The sequence below is a fragment of the Diadema antillarum genome, unplaced genomic scaffold, assembly GCF_040938485.1.
Source record: "Diadema antillarum isolate AM-2024a unplaced genomic scaffold, OU_Dant_1.0 seq00000292_RagTag, whole genome shotgun sequence".
Classification (NCBI taxonomy): Eukaryota; Metazoa; Echinodermata; class Echinoidea; order Diadematoida; family Diadematidae; genus Diadema; species Diadema antillarum.
This window is the reverse complement of record NW_027271318.1, coordinates 198,401-221,101: the sequence shown is the minus strand read 5'-3', so window position 1 is coordinate 221,101 and position 22,701 is coordinate 198,401. Positions and strand designations below refer to the sequence as shown.

At 40.1% G+C, this 22,701-nt stretch overlaps 1 protein-coding gene across 1 annotated transcript in view; it reads left to right on the top strand.

The window, feature by feature from the left end:
* Nucleotides 1-4,330: 4,330 nt before the first annotated feature.
* The window catches only part of LOC139730118 (calcium/calmodulin-dependent protein kinase kinase 1-like), a gene marked incomplete at its 5' end in the record, with an annotated part of 59,314 nt that continues 40,943 nt past the window's right edge, over nt 4,331-22,701 (top strand). The window contains 4 exons of the mRNA XM_071641021.1: nt 4,331-4,487; nt 9,480-9,576; nt 19,220-19,922; nt 21,313-21,414. Coding sequence (XP_071497122.1) covers nt 4,331-4,487; nt 9,480-9,576; nt 19,220-19,922; nt 21,313-21,414 — 1,059 coding nt within the window. The remainder of the gene's footprint in view (nt 4,488-9,479; nt 9,577-19,219; nt 19,923-21,312; nt 21,415-22,701) is intronic.

The window sequence follows — 22,701 nt, the reverse complement described above, 5'->3', positions numbered from 1 at the left end:
GCATAATGGTATAAACTGAGTCATTGCATTGGTAAAAGGGAGAGAAAAATACAGGATACAGGAGACAATTCTATCTTGTTTTGGGATGTATAGTCAGACTGATACTAGTGCTCAAAGTTTGTGTTATTAGTCATTTCATATTTGACCTTTCTCTGACCCTAAAATGATGTCAAAGAAAGTAGTTCTGGAAATACATCATTTATTTTCCAATCATTGCACTGATTTGACATGCTGTCAAACCATGATGATCTATTCAATGAAAACTTGAATATGACACAGATTTCGATAGCCTTCTTATGATATTACCAATGTTCAGACTGTATAAATAGTCATACGCCAGTGAGTATTGTTGACTTGAATTGATGAATATTCATGAGCTACATCAGTGCCGGGATTACTGAACATATTAGTGATACATATACAGTATGCATAATTATACGGCAAAAATTGATGACTTAAAAGCTTGCCTCAGGCTTGCAAGCTCAACAACTGCTACAAATAAACTGAGCTCAAAATACTGAAATGTATTCATTTTTTACATGTGAATTTATATCTACTTTGTATCTGAGTCCCCAGCAAAGTAAATTCATAAGCATGAGTAAATGATAACAAACTGTTTCAAGAATTAAATGCTACTCCATGTTCCATTTTTTACCATCTGTTTTGGTTTTTCTTTTTCTTCTTGCATTTTACCAGGTGCGTTTGGCTTTGTATGCTCGAAAGATTGGCCTGCTGCAGACTAATGGTGATCTGGATCATGTTGGGCAGCTAAAAAAAAGACATAAAATTATACAGGTGAGGGCAGGAATGGGTATAATACGATATTTCATATGTATGTGTGTGTGTGTGTGTGTGTGTGTGTGTGTAAGTCTCCATTTGTTCTGTGTTGGGTGTACTTGTGTATCCATATGTGTATTCTGTGCATGTGTGTGTGTATATTGATAAGTGTATGTATTTTGTGTGTGTATGTACGCATATGTTTCATTTTGTTGCTTGTGTGAATACGGTGTACATGCTTATGTGTACATGTGTGTATGTGGACTAGCACAAGGTACATGGTGGGGGTATTCATCTTTGCTTTATGTAGTCCGCACTGTGGGGGTAGAAATCGACGTTGTGGGAGTAAATCTTCTGTGTTTTTATCCTGTCGTTCTAAACATGCATGATTGAACAGTGCACAAACACAAGGGCAAAAGTCACCATTCAGGCAGATTTGGGGCATGCGCAGTTTTGTTGACAAATTATTTAGATTGGCAATAAGCGGGGGAGATTTTTGTCTATCTGAACGGGTTAAAAAAAAATCTCGGTATTTGGATGGTGTTCCTTAATGTTGTGTCGTGCTATTTTGTTTGTGTGAATGTAGCCATTGTCTGACCGTAAAGGAGGGTATACAGATCTGATATCGGGGGGGGGGGGGGGGGGGGGGAGGGGAAGGGGGAGATACCCCTGTTTGATTGTCATCCTGCTCTCCGAGAGTTTGAATGTCAGGTGAGGTACATACAAATTTGTGTCAACCCTGCATACACCCCCTTCGTATTGTCTGCCCCCTCCCCCAGCGCCTTGTACCCACGTGCTCTCGTGTTCCCGCTCACCCGCTCAAATGAGGACACAAGACACAGAGTGTCACAGCGAACTGCGTATATAGCTTGAACCTGCCGAAACGCTCTCCATCCGTCGTCGCGGAAAAAACCCCTCAACAGTTGGTAAGGCACTTCCCACTGTGGGGGTGACAGATCGCCAAGAAACAAGAGGTCATTAATCACACATCTGTTACAGATGTTGGAATTCCCCCCTTGAGCAAGAAAGGGGCCAGGCAGTACCAGCGTGGAGCTAACTGGTTAGTAGCTCCATGGTATCACCAGTCCTCTTTACTTTGAAGGGAGATTAAAGGACAAGTCCAACTTCACATACATGTGGATTGATTGAATGCAGCAATATTGGTACAACACATCAGTGACATCTTGGGGAAAACTGGATATTCCGTTCAAAAGTTATTAATTTTTAAAATATCTACACAGTCATTGCCAGATGAGATGACTACTACAGTGTATGATGTCACATGCGTAGAACGATATAAGGGAAATATGGAGAGAATTTCACAAAATTTTATTTTTTGAAATAAGTGCACATTTTCTCAACTTGTCACTGATGTATGTTTTAGGTAATATTATTCCCCCTGCCCTCTTAAAGAGGCAAGTCAAGTGTTCTTTTATGCAAGAAAAGTGAAAATGTGTTGAATTTTCATTATATTTTCTTTTTATCGTTCTATGCATGTGACATCACAAGCTGTAGTAGTCTTCTCATCCAGCAGTGACTGAGCAGAAACTTAAAAAATGCATATCTGTTAAATGGATTGTCCAATGTTACTCAAACTTTCACTGATGTGTTCTACTAATATTGCTGCATTCAATCAACCCTCATGTATGTGTGTCTGAAGGTGGACTTATCCTTTAAGTTCTATGTCCACTTTAGAAACCACCATCAGCATACAGCAAAATTTCGTCCTACAAGTCCAGTACTAGTGAATACATCACAGCGTATCATTGGAAATACGGATTAGATTTGCGAAATGCCCAAAGACGACAAGCTTATATGTGGCAATTTTTGGTAATAATCATTGGATATATTTGGTAGAATTTGACCAAACTTGCTCTTTGGTGTCTTTGTTTTCTTGACTTATGACGTAAAGGAGAAAAATCTTACAATCGAAATCAGGTACAATTTAGGTACTCGGCCAAACAGAAATTCTAAGAAGTTTTGCACAGAATCCAGTTATTACAACCAAGAGGGCCCCTGAATGACACCGTTCCTTACATCCATCCCGGGAGCTTTGAAGATTACATGTAACTTGCAGTTTTGCACTATGATGTGCGTCCACTGAAATCTTAAAAGTGGAAAAAAAATGGAATAAAAACATGTTAAAAAATGAATTTCTGAGCGAGAGTACCACCTAATGATTAAACAGTAGAATGGGAAGAAATATTGTACATACATACAATGCTTGCAATGAGCATGATAATGTGCGACACTACAGCAAAGTGTGCAACACGCACTGGAGGTTGACCCAGAAGCTGAGGAGGAATAGGGTTCACAGAGAGGTCATGCTAACTTTCGAGTTCGTTGATTATCATGTCCACACGATGTAAACTCAGACAGTGAGAGTGTGGACCCTCTGCAGCTCGTGGATAGAGCGTAAACCCTTAGATGTCTTGTAGTTCTAATCATTGAGTGATTTTCAAGATTTGCTAACTTCAGAGTGTATCTATACAGGGCTAAAATATTGCTATGATCAAGATTGAAACTGCGAGCTAATTTTTAAGTTTAGGAAAGTCATGTGACTGTAACTTTTACCTCCTTCAAAAGATGTTTTACATTAATAGTTCTCTGACAGCAGTAGGAGCGAACAAAAACACATACGACAAGACACACTCTTTGTGTGTCTGTATACACTGTATGTGTGTGTGTGTGTGTGTGTGTGTGTGAGAGACTCTGTCATGAGCCTTATCACATGACTACCTGTATATATTTGTCCTGAGCGTCATATAGATTGATTTGTCATGTGGCCCTGTGATGTGTTGGCTTGTTTGGGATTGCGCAATACGTGTTTGCCTCTGTGTGTTTCTTCTTTATTTCTGCCGAGTCATGTTTTGTGATAGTGTGTGTGTGTGTGTGTGTGTGTGTTTTGTGTAATGGATGCATTGGCTTAATTCCATTGCTGTTGGCTCCATTCAGGAGCATATGGATACCCTGAATCTCAAAGTAGCTACTGCTCCTCGGACGCCATACGTTATCACTCGATCTGCTGTACATGCTCTGCTGCTCAGGTGTTAGGCCTGGGCATTGCTTCAGTACTATCTCACCTCATCTCTTGCAAGCGCCTCTTGTTCATACAGACATTAATGCAGAGATGACAGTCTTTCAAATTCCATAGGAAGTGTGCATCTTCCCTCCCTAGAAGGCAAGCTTAGACACTGAATATATTCTGGTAGTTCGTATGTCATACTCGAACATCTCAGATGGCATTTTTTGCCTTCTTTTGAAATAATTCATGTGTGATGTGGCATGTGATGAGTGGCGAACATTATCACCATAAGCTACCGGTACTAAAAATGAAGTTACTCCAGTGACATATTTTGCAATACTTGTATACATTATGTTGTATTTCATCTCTGCGCTGCAATCTTATCCAATGGCCATATTCTATGTTGTTGTTTCTTTATGTGTGTTTATTTATGACGCAAACTTTCCCATATCTTGTTTTTCACAGGAGAGTGAGGTTTATAATCACCAGCAAGTTGAAGAGAGGACACACCCGTGAATCTTGACTGGTATATTCGTTGCTCCGGAGCTCTGCAGGAGCCTCGCTGCCGGGGGAGCAGCGGACGCATGCATGTGGCCCGCCTGGGTGCCTGTGCTGAAACGTCGCCGGAGAAGCCCTGAGTGTAGCGAGAGTCGTGACTGGGGAACATGCACCAAAATGGGAGCAGGTGAGAGATTTTGCGAACTTCCATTGATTAGGGATGCAAAATGAACATTATTTGGCTTAAGTGGCGTTCACCAGTTAACACCAAAAGATATCAATTATGCAAATCAGTATGAACCCTAAGGCTCGAATTCACGAAGGTGGTCCAATTGAAACCAGGGTTTAAACCATGGACAAAAGACCGTAGTTTTGTATGGGGCGCCAAGTGTCGCATGGCGTATTTTGTTATGAAATCACTCATTTCGTCTAACGAAATAGGCCATGCAACACTTGGCGTCCCATACAAAACTACGGTCTTTGTCCATGGTTTAAACCATGGTTTCAATTGGACCACCTTCATGAATTCGGGCCTAGAGGTATTAATGTATTGTGCTGTTCTTGTAATGAAGTTGTTCATCTTCATGTTACAGTAATTTGGGGAACTATGCTGTAAATTATTCTGAGCTATTTTGAAGTTCTTGAGAAATACATTCTGATTTAAAAACACCTGTTGGTCTGTAATTGTTGCAGAACTGTGTTTTTTTTTTTCCCCAGCATGTTTGGCTGTGCCTTTTGATAGCATGTTAAAAAATATATTCTAATCCTAGTTATGACACTGACCTGCTTATGATGTAATACCAAGACCAAGCATTGAAAGTATACTATCTTTTGCATGTCATTGTGTTCATGCAAGATGACTCCAACAAAAAACATAAAAATAGTCAATGAAATCTGCTCTATGAGTCACAGTTTAAAAGATTCAAGAGCAGCCCAGCTGCAATTACAAATTTATCTTTTACTTGACATAGAATTTCACTTTGAAGCACGGTAGATGATACAGTGTAGATCAACACATGTGGGTTGAGCCCAAACAGCACATACATTCATTATAGGCCACATAGTTTAGATTTGAATACAATGTGCTATATCCAAATATTTGCACAGTTAATATTTTCCTCCAAAAGCACCATGTTAGCCAATATTCACTTTCCAGGAGATGTAACATATAGTGCATAGCAATATTAGCATGAAAGCAAGCAAAGTTGTATAACTTTATCTTTTCAAAAGACGATTCTCTCGTTTGACCTATAAATCACTCGCTTATGTCATTAAAAGGGAAGAAAGAGTCATGTGCTCACAAAATGTGGTCTGATAAGCAGAAAATACAAAGAATATTAGAAGTTCTGTATAAAACATGTTCTTATAGATTTCGTCATCTTTCTTACTTATTCATTGTTGCTTTAAGAGTTAGCTGACTACCCAATAACATCAAGAAAATATCCTTGGAAAAAGGAACTATATCAGTTCAGCTATCTAGATGACACTATTGAACTGTTTGGAAGCAAAACAAAGGAATATACATGGATTTCTTCTCCCATCAATAGTCCACAAAGTGAGTACAGTGTACCTCCAGGAAGCTCATATTAGAGATCCTAATCTTCTGACTGAAAAAATACCAGAAAATGAGCTGGAGAAACAGCTTGTATTACTGTCCTAGGTTCATGAATGAATGGCCTTCAAATGATACCTTGAAACTTCCTCATGGACAGGTGTATAACAAACATGATGTACACGTAACTGTCCAGCCATGCACCTGTTGTGTCCGTAGTTGTGTCCGTAGTAAACATCTGCAAGATGTTGGTGGGGGGAGGGAGGGGTACCAACAAATTTTGGCAAATGTTTTCTTGATCATTTTCCTGGAATGCCTGTGTCTCTTCATAAAAGGAATCCGTTAGAAGCAAAGGGCCATTTTATTGGGCTTGAAAACTCGCAAAGTTAGGAAATTGCAAAGTTAGGGCAAAGGTTGTGTAAAAACTTTACCAAATTGCTGGTAGGAAACTTTGCGCGAAAACTTTGTAAGTCAAGGTGTGAAGTAAGGTGTTTGTGATGAGAACACACACCGCAGAAATATTGTGAAGTTACTCACAGGATTTCCTCATCCTCTCTTCCTTTTGTGTGTGCTGAATGAGTAAACTGGGCAAACGCAGTTCTTCTAAATACTTCACAACTTTTTAGTCGGGGCTAACTTCCCGAGTTTTCATGCCATTATTTTTTTTTTGTTGTAATGAGAATGGCTTTATAGTAATTATCAGACAGCTTTTAATTTGAAAAAGAGTATGCATTGTTGTCATTTTTTTTTTGTCGTGCACCGACTCTTTTTGAGGAAAACTGTGTACGCTTGCTGCATTAAAGATAAACTGAATGTTAAAAGTTACAAGATAATGAGGGGGTTTATGATGTTTAGCAAACAAATAGAGCAGGAAAAATCACCCATCAGTTGTATGTCTCAGCCAATTTTTTTTTTTCAAAGACATTGCAAGCACACACTTCAGTGATTCATTTCTCTAAAGCTCCGTCCTGGCAAATCTGTGTGCTGTAAGCTGACGTGCTACTGGCACAGAGGTGATGAGGCAGCTCCAAAGGTTATTGCCCCCATGTATTAAGCCAGCCAAGCACCCTATGGCAAGCCCCTGGCAGCAGTACCCTCCATTTTGCCCCACCCCAACCCCACCCCGTTAGTTGGTATCCCCCCACCCCCAACCAAAGAGGCTCCCAGGGTTCATGGACGGACAGGGCTGCATTAAAGAGGGCCCAGCGTGGGTGTAAAAATGACTGGGAGAAAATTGATGACATGAATGGAGGGGATCGTACCGTATATAAATGCGACGCAGAGCGCAGATTCTCTTCGACACGTGCCGTCATATTCTGCTACTGGGATTATTCAGTGTGTGAGAGGCAATGTCGGTGATCAACATTTTAAGGGGGAAGTGGTAGATTTTGGTAAAACATTTACATTTCAGGAATAAAGTTGCCCTTAGTGATATTGACTCATATTGGTTAGTAAGGTCTTCTCTATGTCATACCAGCGCACTCAGGCACACCAATGTAATGCAAATGCAATAAAATGATTTTGATGAAATGAATACAGCATAAGCATGAAGGTTTCACTTTTTAAACAAATCAAATATTTGTTTTTCTGTTACATAATCATGTTATATGCATACATACTTTGTAAGGTAATCATTTTGTAGCAGCATGTCAATTATTGTAAAGCTTGGGATTGCAGTCAAATACTGTAAAAGTAGATATTTTTGCGTGACTAATTTTTCGCGCTTGGCCCGGTTAGAAGAGTTTCGCCTGTTTTTATTTCCGCGGAATCAAGACATCACGCACAGGAACATATGGCAAGCAAAATATTCGCGTGATTTTATTTTCGCGCTAGTTTTTGGTTGCGCGAAATGCGCGAAAATTACAACACCGTGAAAATTTCCACTTTTACAGTAACAGGAGAATGAGTTTTGCTTTTTTCACGTCTCTTTGTGATGATGCGTTGTAACTAATGAAGGCCCAAGGTCCTGCAGAAGATTAATACAGACATAATTATGTTCCAAATATCATTAAATGGGAATAACAGCAGATAGAGAGAAAATGATTTGATACAGAGAGTAGTGTACCCTCAGTGGTACTTTTCAGAGCATGCTCTCAATCACATTATGTAAGATCCCCCTTTCCTGATGTTGTTTTCTCAGCTGCTTAAACACCATAAATGATATTGTGTGCTTAACATGAAACTTATATCCCTCCCTTCATATGATGATTGTTGATAATTGACTAGCACTAGTTTAGCTCTCATGCTTTCTGTTTGTCATCAAGAAGTCTCTTTCTTTTCTTGGTAGTAGATGGCGGAAAAATGAGTGCAATAGCCACTCCACTTAATTTCACTGAGATTCATCTCTGGCAATATTGGCCAGGGACGTAGTCCTCTAATCAAGAGGCGATGACCCCAATTTGCAAGTCATGGACTGGGAAAAGGAACGGGGTTGCTTGTGGGGCAAAATGACAGTTCAAGCCAGGGCACATCACGGCATTCAGTGCACAACACTGATGAAACATTCATCTGTTGAATCAGGCTTTTTCATGGATAAGCATTTGGAAAACTACTCTACGGAGCTCAGAGTAGATGCATCAAATTTTAAAAAATGCATTTAATTTGTACTGCAAAATGCAATAGATTTGAAATGTAATGATTGTCATTGAATACAACTGTATGTCTATCTCTGAAATTGTCGTCTTTATTTTTGAAATGTATGTACCAGTAAAGCTGTGAACCTTGTTTATATTTGAACTGGATTCTGGTTCTGTCTTTGCATGAAATGTGTACTATTCCTTTTGAATACCATGGTATATGTGTAGGCCTACATATTTGAAACATACATGGACACTCCAAAAAAAGAAAGATTCCCTCTTGACCAAATTGTTTTAAAAATCATGAGGGCTTACCAATAAGGACAAATACCTCCAAATTGTTGTCATCTTTCAATTGTAATATCGTGGTCAGAGGATCATTGTTTGTGCTCATTATTCCCTATTCTAAAGGTAACAGGTCAAAGGTCAAGATAAGTATGCTTGTTGAATTTATGCAGGTCAAATATTTGTGGGCAATTGGAGATGCACGCTTTAATACATTTGCAAATCTGTTGCCAGTTTCCCGGGTGAAACTGAATATAGGGCAGAGCAAATATGTAGCAGTAAGGTATGAAATGATAATCACAAGAAAGCAACCTGCAAAAATCCCATGAAAAACAAGCTGCTGACCGAAGAGATTGTGATTGCACTATTGCGAAAAGTAGACCAGTCTGGTTTTAAGATTTGGGTCTCCTAACTGATGTGCGTTTAAAAACCATGCAATGTTTGTAGGGAGCAAATACATGTATCGCAGAAAATGGCCTCAATTTACCCTTAAGAGTGTGCCCCACCCCTCCCCCCAACCCTCTTCTGATGTGTTCGCATTGTGCTACCACGATGTATCATCCTGACCTTAGGTGTTTACCATTCAGTGATAACGGCCCCTGAACCTACCAGCGTAAACAAGCTCTTGAGGAGTTTATGGGGCAGGCAGTCAGACGAAAGGAACGTGTGCGACGTGTCTCGTGCTACTGTCTGCCTCGCCGCCGAGCTGGCTTACCTTGACACTGCCCTCTCTCTCTCTTTGTCTTTTTGTCTCTCGCACTCGCAGGAAATAGCGCCACAATTTGCGACAAGTTTCGCGGGAGCAGCTCCTCGGATTTGTCACCCGGGAGCAGCGTGGACCAGCCCCAAATCACGGAGAAGAGGTGGGTTTTTGGTTAGTCCGTTCACTCTGCCTTTTTTACTTCTCTCGTCCAGTGAGCAGTAACCAAACATTATAAAGTCGTGGCCCTGCAGTTGACTAGCTATCTGATATTGTAGACCGAAACACCAGCGAAACATCATGACTCCCCGTTTCGTTTTGAAGATTGAAATCGACGACTTTTCGTCGGAAGAAAGTGCAAGCTGGTAAGTTGTTAAAGACAATACGGGCAAAGTTCTGATCTTACATATTAACACAGAGCATTGTTGTCTTTGGCTATACTTCTTCTACTTTGGATATACTTCTATACTGTGTTGCCAGTCGTGGTTTGTAAGTGAGAAGTCGTTGAAAAAAAATTTAAGGTTTGCCAATAAGGACCAGCGCTGGAAAGATTACTTTTCAAGCTGTACCAAGGGTGGTAGTACAACCAGACAGTGCGACGGTCCCATGGCGATTGCCAACAATTGATTTGGTTGCCTTTGCACCCGTCCTTTCAAGCGGAAACTGCTGAGGACTTTGAATTCCATGACTTGGTATTGTCTGTGCTATTAAGCACTTGCAGCCTGCAATGGTGCATACACTTTACCAACAGGCCAGGGGGAGTTAAAGCACACCAGTTAAAGATTAACACTTCAAAACTTTTCTTGTTTCACCTCATAATGCAGCATGTCTATTTGTAAGGTGTAGATGCAAATGCTGGTGTGGACCAAAATTTTGACCATCTAATAACACTAAACAGACATTTGATATGCTGTAAATGAACAAAACACGCGTAGTAGCCCCACATATCCACTTTTGTGATTTTTTTTTTTTTGCCAGATGTAGTTTTTAACTTTTAATGATCGAGTTCTGTTTTGTATTCATCTAATCTGCATAAGCATCGATGATCAGATAATGTGAAATCAGCTACTTTGATTGAGATTTTGCCAGCATAAGCAGTACAAGAGGCTACCAAATCTACTTGTAGGTCAAAAAAATAAAAAATTTAATAAAGATGAATCAAACTGGCATTTTAAGTTACTGAGTATCTAGCATTTACCAGTCTGTTCTTCATAGCTGGTGAAAAGTAGAGCACTTGCTAATTCAGTTGTATACAAGTCACAAAGTAGTGACTCAATGGTACTTGCAAATCCATGAACCACTGTGTATCAGCTTACAGGGCAAACACTAAGTTTTGGTACTCCTGATATGCAAAATGCCATGGTAAACAAGGAACCAAGGGCAAACAAACTCCTTGGGAATACACCTTTAAACAAGGTTTAGCAGTGCTTCAGGTCAGATTAGCCTCTTTCATACTAATCAAGGGTTTTAAGACACAGATGATGGCACAAATCACATGTAGTAAAACCAGAAATTTTTGTGTGTATTTTATTGTCACAGATTTTGTGATAGCCAAGATTCGCAAAATCAAAATGCGTGAGACAGTTCTTGTCTACTGCATTGTATTGGATGCCAGTGGCAATTTGCCACGAAAAAGGGTGCCGGGTCAAGTTCGCGAAAATTTCACGCTGTGAATATGTCTTGCTTTAAAGTACCATGGTAGTCACTATTTGTCACCTTTATTTGGCTTTCTGTTGATGATGATTATCGTAGTAATGATAATGAAAGTTGTGTTCATTACAACATGCTCCAAATGCTTTAAAAAAGAACAAACAATGTTTTCTTCTTTGTGTAAGTACACTTCTCTTGAAAAGGATATGTAAAAAGATGATGAGCTTTGGGATACGGATATCAGGGTACAGTAAAACCCCAACAAACACTCAAAAAGCAAACAGATGAGGCAAAATATTATCACCGTCCCTGTGTAGTTAGTATGTGGCTTCATTGATATAGGATGCAGGCTGACTTGTTAAAGGACAAGTTCACCTTCATAAACATAAGGATTGAGAAAATGCAACAATATTAGTAGAACACATCAGTGAAAGTTTGAGGAAAATTGGACAGTCGATGCAAAAGTTATGAATTTTTCAAATTTTTGTGTTGGAACCGGTGGATGAGGAGACTATTACAGCTTGTGAGTCATATGCGTACAACAGTATAAAGAAAATGTAAAAGAAAATTCAACATATTTTCACTTTTTTCGCATAATAAAAGAGCACTTGACTTGCCTCTTTCTAAAGGCAGGGGAAATGATATTACCCATAACATTTGTCGGTAACGAGTCAGGGGAATGTGTACTTTTTTCAAAAGATGGAATTTTGTGAAATTCTCTTTATATTTTCCTTATATTGTTGTACGCATGTGACATCTAAGTTATTCATACACTGCAGTAGTCTTCTCATCCAGTGGGAACTGCACAAAAACTTCAAAAATTCATAACTTTTGAACGGATTGTCTGATTTTCCTCAAACTTTCAGTGATGTGTTCTACTAATATTGCTACATTCTCTCAATCCCTATGTTTATGAAGGTGAACTTGTCCTTTAATGAGATGAATATTCATAATCATGTAGGTGTGGAGTATTAATTTTCCTCATGATGGTTAAAAAAAAAAAAGGATGCTGTAGTCCTTAAACACACACAGGCTATGCCTGGTTGAGTTTCACTGTTCGGAATGATGCTGATAACAAAAATATAAATGCACTGTATGCAGTATCCATAGATTCTGTTTGCTCAGAATTTTGATAAATGAGGACCTGTTGCAGTAATGCTAATGAATTTGATATTCTTATATGGGCCAGTTTATTAATGTATTCAAATTTACAAGGGATGATTTTCCCTTGGGATTTGTGGATGAAGCTTTTCACTTCACTGGTTCCTCTTGAATAAAATTCAATGTGCAGAATCCAGTTTGTGCCGTTGGGTGTTGCTGTGTTGAAAAGACCACAGGCAATCTGTCTTACTGTCAGGATCAACCCTGTATGCATGCTTAGCATGGACAATTTTCACAGATTAGATGCTCATTCCTTTTTATCTCAGTTTGTTGGGTTGGTTGTTTTATACATATCTCTTCATCTTATCATACCCTTGAGCTCTTTCGAATTTGCTGTATGTAGGCCTAATGGTACCTTTCTTCCTTTCAGAGAAACATAAGGCTGGTGCACTACCTGATGGCATAGCTGTGAAGGCTACGGTATCTAATGATATATTCTCTATTAAGTGCACGATCACCACGTAGAGAACAGCCCGTGAAATTTAATGCATTTTCCACGTAGATCGCAAAAGTCATTGCCCGCTTCAATGCATCGTGGCGATAACACAGCGCGATTGTTTGACACAATTCCACAGAAATCAGATAACATCACCCACTGGAAACATCATGCCACAAGGAACGTGATAAATAGACGATGGCTTTTAATCCCCTTTATAGTATGTTCCAATCAGCTTGCACTTGAGGTTTATCAATCCCGTTTTACGTACCACCCTACTGATGCAAAGAAACTGAATATAGCGGTCTCTGATGTCAGAAAAGTTATTTAAAGAAATGAAAGGATGTCCTACACAGTGGCTTCCTTCAGTGGCTGAATTTATTGACTGCAATAGGATGCAGAGAGCAGACATACTTTCAGCACATTATGATTTTGAAGGTCATGCATCCCTTTTGAGTTTCTTAGTGGCTGTGGAATTATAGGAATCTTGTGGAATTATGATGTACACTGTTTATTTCCCCAGTTTGTTTTGTTTTAAATGTTCACAAATATTATTAATCTACCAACGGTCATGAAATGATCAACTCGCAAGAATATTATACCTCCTGTAACATAAATGCATAGTTTATCATCTCCAGGCAAGGAAAATCACCAACTTTTCTGTTGGAAGGGGATGATGTTTACTTGACATTCCTTCAAAGTGGTTCTTGTTTGCAAATTTAACCGATTGCAAAGTTGGCGTAGAAGTCCTGATTCATAAAGTATGTAATATAAACAATGGCACATATCTGTATATTACCCAGTTGTTGAGACCACAACTCTATCCCCCTCCAAAAATCAGAGATGATAAGATACTGCATGATGTTAAACAGTATGAAATTTTATTTTTAGCTGCACAATGATTTTGCATTTCCCACATTTATTCTTTGTATCTACTATTGAATCTGATTTAAGAATATTCTTAGCACTGCAAATACTCCGTTAATAGTGATTTGCATTCATCAGAGCAAAAGACAGTAATATACTGTAAAAGTGGAAATTTTCGCGGTGTTGAAATTTTCACGCATTTCGCGCAACCAGAAACTAGCGCGAAAATAAAAGCACACAAATATTTTTTGCTTGCCATATGTTCTTGTGCGTGATGTCTTGATTCTGCGGAATTAAAAACACGCGAAACTCTTCTGACCCGGCCAAGCGCGAAAAATTAGTCGCGCGAAAATATCCACTTTTACAGTACTTTGTATTAAAAAAGCACAATGGAAGGAGTGTGCAAATGAAGTGTGATACAATGTGGATGTGTGAAGGACTTTTTTTTATAACTACCAGCATCTTTGTAGTCTTGAAATATGTGTTGGAATATAAGTTTTAATCTCAGGCCTTGGCACATTCTTTATGCATTAGTGGTGGTTGTGCTGGGGGTGGGGAGTGGTGGGGAGTAGTGGGGAGGGGTGTGGCATAAAGCCTTTTTACTTGCTTTGTTTGATTCTTATTGCTGGTGTCTGAAATGGGTGGATTTGAAATTTGTTACGCTGCACTGCGAAATAACTTGCACCTTGCCGGCAACACTCTTACCGGTCTCTCTGTATTCATGATTTTATTGGTACCAGTAGGATTCCGCATAGCTTCTTTGTTTTCATCAACGCACCTGGCAAACTCATTTTAAACGAAAACTGCCACCACTGTGCCTCTCTTTTGAATTCCACTACACCCTGGAATGATGCGATGCAAACTATTTCTTCCCTCAGAAAAATCATCAAGGATGGGGGAATGCGTCCTATCTCCTGGCCCCTTGGAAGTTTGTAAAATGACACCTTCCATGATTTGACCAATGGAGTTACTGGTGGTCTCCCCAACTTGAGTGAGATGTGGAAAAAGATTGTAATGAAAGTTTGGATTGCCCAAGCTATAATGCAGGGGGTTTGGATTCAGTTAATGTACGTTATAGCTTTTTTGCAAGTGTACGATGAATATAACTGTAAAAATGGACATTTTCGCGGTGTTGAAATTTTCGCGCAACAAGAAACTAGCGCAAAAGTAAAAGCATGCAAATATTTTTGCTTGCCATATGTTCCAGGAGTTGATGTCTTGATTCCACGGAATTAAAAACAAACCAAACTCATCTTGCCCGGCAGAGTGTGAAAAATTATTTGCGCGAAAATGTCAATTTTTACAATGTACACTTGTCTGGCTGTATTCTGGTTGCCCAAGATGCGCACCTGAGTGTGCAGTGCTGCAAGTAGATGCTGGAAAATTAGATTGAGGTTTTGATTAGATTCAGATGATCAAAACATAAATGTTGTGTCATACAATTACGTAACTATGATTAACATAACCTTTGGCAACACTGACTTGAGCTGAAAGTGTTTGAACTGTGTGTGTGTGTGTTTGTGTCTGTGTATCTATGCGGGAGCACAAATGTAGAATGATGGGTAAATTGTTTAATGGAAGATATGGTTTTGGTTGAGAAGGTGGGACCTACCTTTTATTAGGACCACTTTGTTTTGTTTTTGGATATCTCAGCCATTTCAAAGAACTGATTTTCATCAAATAAACTTTTAATTCCTCCTAGAATATTGTACGCTTGTTGATATATCATGGAAGTGGTTTATAATTTTCCTGCATGAAGCTAAATCCTGAATCCCCATCCCAACCAAAACTATACCATCCCTTTAAAGATGTGTGTGTGCTATGGGGTAGGGATTTTAAAAGAAGCATTTTCATGGTGGGAGAATCTCATTTTGTTTATCAATCTGGTTGCCTTCTGCCATCAGTTTTATTATTTCAGCAGCCAATCATTTTATAGTCTATGTCTTATAATTACATTATAATTTGATTTGATTTTGAATTGATTTGTTTTATATGGCTGTTTAGAAAGCAGCAAATACCAGGTAAACAAAACATGGGACAGACAGTTTTCAGTCCCATCAAGAGAACCAGGCAAGGAGAGTAAAGTGCCTTTGCCAAGTGGTACAAATGTGGCTGTCAAAAGACTTGATCCAGGGACCTCATAGTTGATAGTCCGTAGTCTTATCCTCTAAACCTCACTATTTAGAGCATTCATTCCTGTTCGTGGCTGTGATATTTTAATTCTGGGATAAACAGAGGTGAGGTGCAGTGCCATTGTGCACGACAGGAATGTCCCGTTTTAGGGAAAAACCATAATCCCTCATGCGGTCGTAATTGAGGCCTGTTGATCTATAATATCTCCCGTATCCGCAATTGTGGTTCCGTCGCTCTCTTATCATAGCAGATCGACACAGAGCCACAAGGAATACACACCATATGGTATGGTAATATCTGCATGTCAATGGAGGAAGTCTGACAGTGTTCTTGACTTTCACTCCTGATATTGTCAGTTTAGAATCAGAGGGTTGTTAATGCTGTTCAAGTATCTCTCAATAGTGCCCTTCTGCTACCAAAATGATGATAAATCTACATTTTGTTTCCGATTATGAGGTCACTTCTGTGATCATATTTCCCAGGATGCATTTCTCTCTCTGAAATGTTTCCCTGGTGGGAATTCCTTCAGAAGCGTATTAAATTTCAAATTATACTGTGATATATATGTATTCCTTCCCTGCATTCTAAAATCATCTACTTGAAGTTCACCTCAAAAGACTGATGTCAGATTGATCTTCATTTTTAACAATTTCAAACCCCAGCCTAGGGAAATAGGTACAACTCAGTCCATGATATCCATGCTTCCGTAATTCTTTTAAGCCACTAGCTTTTGCGTTGACTGAATCCTGTACTCAAGGAAGTGATTCTTTTTAGCCCAGCTGTACTGTAAATCTATTCAAAAGAAAAGAAAAAAAATATCTAGATACATAGTATCTCTCCCCCCCCTCTCTCTATGTTTGTCTGTGTTTGTCTGTGTGTGTTTATATACTGTAGGTGCCTACTGTTTATTAGTCTATCTGTTCCTCTGCCTGTTTGCCTACAAGGTCTGTTCTTTCTCAACAGCTACGTAGCCACACACACATGTTTTGTTTTTCCTTGATATTTTATTGATTTCATTTACATCATTCCGAAATCAACCCATTCTGGGTGTAACATGAACATAAAAGGTACAAATGCGATTCAAAACACAAACAAATCCATTTGTCAATTTATACTGCAAATCATCTCTCTTCAACATAAACAACTCGATTATAAATCAACCCTACTGACAATTTCTTCACAAGAAAATATTGACATTTACCAAACAAATATCCTTTGAATGTACTGAATCATGTAACTCACACTTACAAGGGCACATTTTTTTTTATTTTAGAATATTCTTTATTTGAGTTTCATTCAATGTCAAATCCATATTAACAATAAAATTAATACGTCCACCAACAAAAAAAACCAAACAGCTGTATTCTTCTTTCTTGTGCTGCTAAATCATTTTTCAAACATACAGTACGATAAGAGAAATGACATACATACACACACACACACACACACACACACACACACACACACACACACACACATATATGATATTAAAATACATGTGTGCATGTGTATCTGTCCCCATCAGTTTCACCCTCCTTTCATATAGCCCAAGGGACGCCACCCACAGAAATGCCACCTGCTATAGAAAAGAAAAGAAAAATCCAAACTGACCCCTGGATAGAATCTGCGGACGTGTTAATGAGATTTTAGTGTAGGGAGTGAAGATGGTCATTTCTCAGTTTTACAGCTCTTTGGCCACAAAGGGCCAACTGCCCAGTGGCTTGCGATGACGTGTGAGTTGACGCCCAAGACAAAACAAAACAAATGGCGGGTATATATATGTATACATATATATATATATATAGATAGATAGAGAGAGAGAGAGAGAGAGAGAGAAAGAGAGAGAGGGTAAATAGATGGAAAGAGGGTAGGGGAGATAGCAAGTTTATTGTAAGATATCCTCTAGAGATGTTGCAATTGAATGAGATACGCAAATATGCATGTTTGCATACGATGAGCTGAAAATGTTATAGAAAAACTGGTAATTCAAGTAACTTGGTTTGACCTAAAACCTATAGTAATGTTACTCATAGTTTGGTTTCCTGCTACAATGGATAGATTTAGTCAGTGCCTGGCCATGTATGTTCATGTATATTCTTCAAAATTAGTGTCAAGATTGCATGTGAAAGTAGGTGTCACTTAGCCCAGTTTCAGTTCTGTGCGACTCATTCCTTAAATTTGTCACTGCTCAACTTGTTTTTATCAATATGTATATGTACTTCTATTCAATCACAAGTTTTTCTTTAATGGGCTGTTGTATGATAATTCAAGGAAATCTGGAGATTCCATCAATATTCTGTAAAAGTGGAAATTTTGGCTCGAGTAATTTTTCGTGCTTGGCTGGGTAAGATGAGTTTCGCATGCTTTTAATTCTGCTGAATCAAGGCGTCAATTACTGGAACATATGGCAAGCAAAAATATTTGTGTGTTTTTATTTTCGCACTAGTTTTTGGTTGCACGAAATGCGCAAAAATGTCAGCACTGCGAAAATTTCCACTTTTACAGTATTCTCAGTAATGGCAAAATATGACTGCATCAAGAAGTAGTAACAGCATGCATTTTAAATGTATGTACATGTATTTGAAATTTTGGTTAACATATGTATATATTTTTTGTGCAGCATTATGAACTGATCCAGAAGGCTGCATGTTAGCAGATTGGCCAAATGCAAAATATACATTGTGTTGAGCTTTTCATTTTTCGCAATGATAATATCATATTTGCTTATAATATCAAAGGCATAGTGTAGCAAGCTAGAGATTATTTTGTATTCATAACAAATTGTGCACTTCAAATTTGGAGGGTTGCTGTTGTTGTATAGATGCCAGATGTTCTTGTACCACTTCATCATATCAGTGTCTGGTACGGATAGGCTAAGTACTTCAAAAGATTGCATTAGCTTTGTTTTTGAAATATTAAAGGAGACTCACCAAACCAGAATATGTACAGAGTGGGAACAATGAAGGGAAAGAGTACTGAAAGTAGGCTCACAGTTTGCACAGTTAAAATCTACAGCTGGCAATAATCCTAAGAACTGCACTTCCACTAGGTCATGTGACATGACACCACCAATCCCGATCAGGTTCAAGAGAGACGGTGGGGGGGGGGGGGGGGGGGGATAAAGTCCCACAAAACTCAAAAGGGATTATGATCTGTCTTTCTACTGAATGACGACATGCATTCAAAGCAGTGTGGTTTTGCTTGATTTTGGGGTGATCATATCGAGAGTAAAGAAATTCAGAGAAGCGTTCAGCAATATTTCCTGACTCACATCCTGCACGGTGCTCATTCGGCACGTCGGCATCGCTATAAAGTGCAGGAGAATGCCAACTTCCAGTCAGTCTCTCTCTCTTGGTTGATTTTGAACTCTTCCTGATTAAATAGGTCGATGACTCAACTCATGTTCCACATGTATAAACAGAACGAACAAAAGATCCAGGCTCTCACATTACCTGCCTCAGATCAGACAGGAATACCCGTTGGCACAGTACGACTTGCTCTGCTCTGCACATAGCTAAACTTCTTCTGATGTCCTTCTTTTCTCTTTTGATTGTGACAGCAATGGGAAACAAGTGATATCGCAGGGACAAGTAGCACGCGGAATGGATTCCAAGACCACGGTGGAAAGTAAAGAGGTGGGAGGAAAGAGAGAGAACGGAGAGGGGATGGAGCGTGAGGACCCGGCCCGAGTGGCTCTCCTCTGTGACCACACCAAGGACAGTCAGGAGGACGAGGAAAAAATGGACACGATGGAGTCGGACACTAAAGTGGTGTTCACGGCCGGCGTGGATGACGATGACGACGAGTCCTCGTCGAACTTTCAGTCGTGGCAGCAGCGCCATGAGCTGGTGCACGGGCGACCGTACCTCGCGCTCGACACCAGGATACGATCGCACAGCCAGTCGGAGGTGGAGACGCACTCCAGCCACGGCGTGCACATGGTGAGCGGGGCGATGCCCGTGGTGGACGTGTCGGGGCGGCCGGTCAGCTGCGGCCTGCGGGACCTGCCACCACTCAGCCCGAGGGGGCGCACCGTCGTCAAGAGCATCAGCGCAGACAATCCGAAGCAGATCCTGACCTCTAACATGTTGTCTGTGCCCAATGGCCAGAGTGCCCCCAAACAAGTGCCTGCCACGCGGCGGATCTACCCGTCGCTGCCCTACTCGCCCTATGGGTCGCCGTCTGGCTCCCCCTGTGCCTCGCCCCGCACCAGACGACCCCCTACCAAGGAATCCCGCACCATTTCAATCTTAGATAAACTGGTAAGAATACTTTCTTGCTCTCTCTCTCACACCATTTCTCTCTGTCATGCTCTCCCTCTAAAAACAAAAGAAGTTTTGCAGTGAATAAGACTTATACTGTAAAACCAGAAATTTTCACGTGCATGAAACTTATGCAAATTTTGCAAGGAGCCAAGAGTGACAATGGTGAAATGCAGACAGACAGAAGGTTTTGTCTACACAATACATTGAATGCCACTGGCAATCTGCGAAAGTTTCATGCAGCGAAAAAGACTGTCCACTGTGATTTGTGAAAGTTTCATGCCGAGAATGTTTCTAGTCTTACAGCACATACTAATCACGCCCTGGTACTCATTGTGTGTTTGTATTTCTCTTGGAAGCTAAACATAAGGCTGTTTTGAAGTTAATTGAGTGCTATGATATGTGATTTTTCACATACATGTATGTCCTCTGTTTGTTACAGTCTTCCATCTTTGGCTTGAGAAAAATTTTATTGTGCAAGTTGTACTTTGCACCTGAAATTGGAAAAGGAAGTTCCCTGTATGTAGGACAACATACATTTGGAAGAAGTACTGATAATACCGTAGAGTTTCCCTTCTACCTTTTACCAATTAATACCTCTCTCACTTGCTCTTGAGAGCCAAGATTCACAAAGTTAAAATAAATGTGAAAGTTCTTGTCTACACAATGCATTGGATGCCAGTGGCAATTCTCAAAAGTTTCATGCCGCAAAAAAAGGCAGTTGGCTCCATTTCATGAAAATGTGTGTGTGTGTGTTTTTTTTTCCACACATGAGTCCCTGATCCACATATTGAATTATATTACCGTTGATGGTGTTATACGACTTGTGTGTTGCACAATGAGTTTGAACAGAAAAATTCACAGCTATATCAATCTGCAGGTAATATTAAAGGAGGCTCAGCTTATATCAAACATCAGTGGCTGTGAAATTTAATCTACTTGGCTTGGGACTATGCTCCAAATGTTTTTTTTCTCCTGCCTTGCTTCAGAAGCAATAATGTCAATTTCCTCCCCCCCCCCAACAAAAAAAATCGCCCATACAAACGATTCAGTTCCAGGGGTGCGAAAGTCCTATTTGCGGCATTGTCCCAAGCATGTAGTTTGAATTAGTTTTGATGCCGTTATGAAAAGTACTTCACATGAAGAAGTAATTACTGGGTTGCCTGGCTGGGCTAGTGCTCTTCCATTTTCCCTTGTGGCCACAGGGTGTGTACACTGTGATACCTGTGTCAGAATGGCTGGCAGACACCCCAAAATATTCCTTCTTGATCATTGCATAGAAATGTATATGCATTTCCACTATGTCTGACCATATGCCCCCCAGCCAGCCTGCACCATTGCACGGAAGACACTTATTGTCTCAAAACTTATTTTACCGACCCCTTTCCAGAATTATGTGCAGCTGAACCAGTACCACCTGAAAGACGAGATCGGGAAGGGATCGTACGGCGTCGTCAAGCTGGCGTACAACGAGGAGGACGATACAAACTATGTGAGTAGCCGTAGTCTGAGATTCGCCAGTCTGCACAGTTACAGTCAAACCTGTGTATAGTGACCACTGTCTATAGCGACCACCTGCTGTATGCCACCACTATGCACAATTAGCCCCAAGAGAAAAGACATGTTAATGACCCTGCCTGTAAGGGCCACCTGTCTACAATGGCCACTCTTTCGTCTTCCTTGGGCAGCCGCTATAGACATGTTTGACTGTATATCTAAAACAGAAAGAAAAAGAGAACAAAAGAAACAAGTGTAATGGCATTGGACTACCAAGGGGAGCATGTTTGTACCCCTACTCCTTCCAGTGTGTAGATTTTTTTTTCTTGAAGTCAATGTCCACTTGCTAAGAAGACAGTGAAATTTTGCACAACTTTACATGGATTAAAATATAAACAAATCAGCCATGTATTGATGCAGATTGAATGGCAGCGTAGAGTAGAATTGGAATGATAGGAACCAGACAGAAAAAAAAAAACAACCCATACACATATTCACACACTGCACCCAACAGATATGTATGTGCAACAGACACATGTTAATGGTATCAGCATACGGTCCAGTGACTCTTGAAAAGGGCAGCTCCGCAGGTGCCTATGGAGCTGTAAAGGTTAATTCCTCGCTCATTTCGGAAAACTGTGGCAACGGTAACTCTTCTGCAGCTGTCTGACGACATGATTGATAGTTATGAAGAGAATGCGGCTATGAGAGCAATTACCGTAAGATTTTGATAGGAGTTTGGGAGCAGAGGCAGACTATGAGCTGTCAACATTATCTCAGATCCATATGAGAGCATGTTCTCAATGCATGCTGGAAAAAATGCAAGTTTTTGCGGCCCTGGGAATGTTGGACTGCAGCCCAGTGTGCTTTTGCAGTAGAGTGCAAAGGACATCTTAAGATTCTGCTACATGTGACCCGAGATACTAATCGCTCAGCCATGATCCCTCCTTAAAGAAGATGATATCAAAAGGGCGAGCGCCAGTTGTCTCCCGTGGTCGTCACGTTTCCGGCGTTCTCTCGGCATTGAGGTGAAAGAGTGACCTCCACTGGAGCATCCTCAGGAGAAGGGAGTAGCTCCACTAGCACCCTTCAGTGATGTTGCTGCCATGGTGACTGAAATCTTCCGCATGGTCAGTGGCATCATCCTACCAACTGAGAATCATAAGTCAACACACCCAGGGGACTGGATGACTTTGATACTCACACACACACACATATACACACACACACACACACACATGGTGGAGCTTTCATGTGTTCAGTGTTCTAGATGACTCGTAGC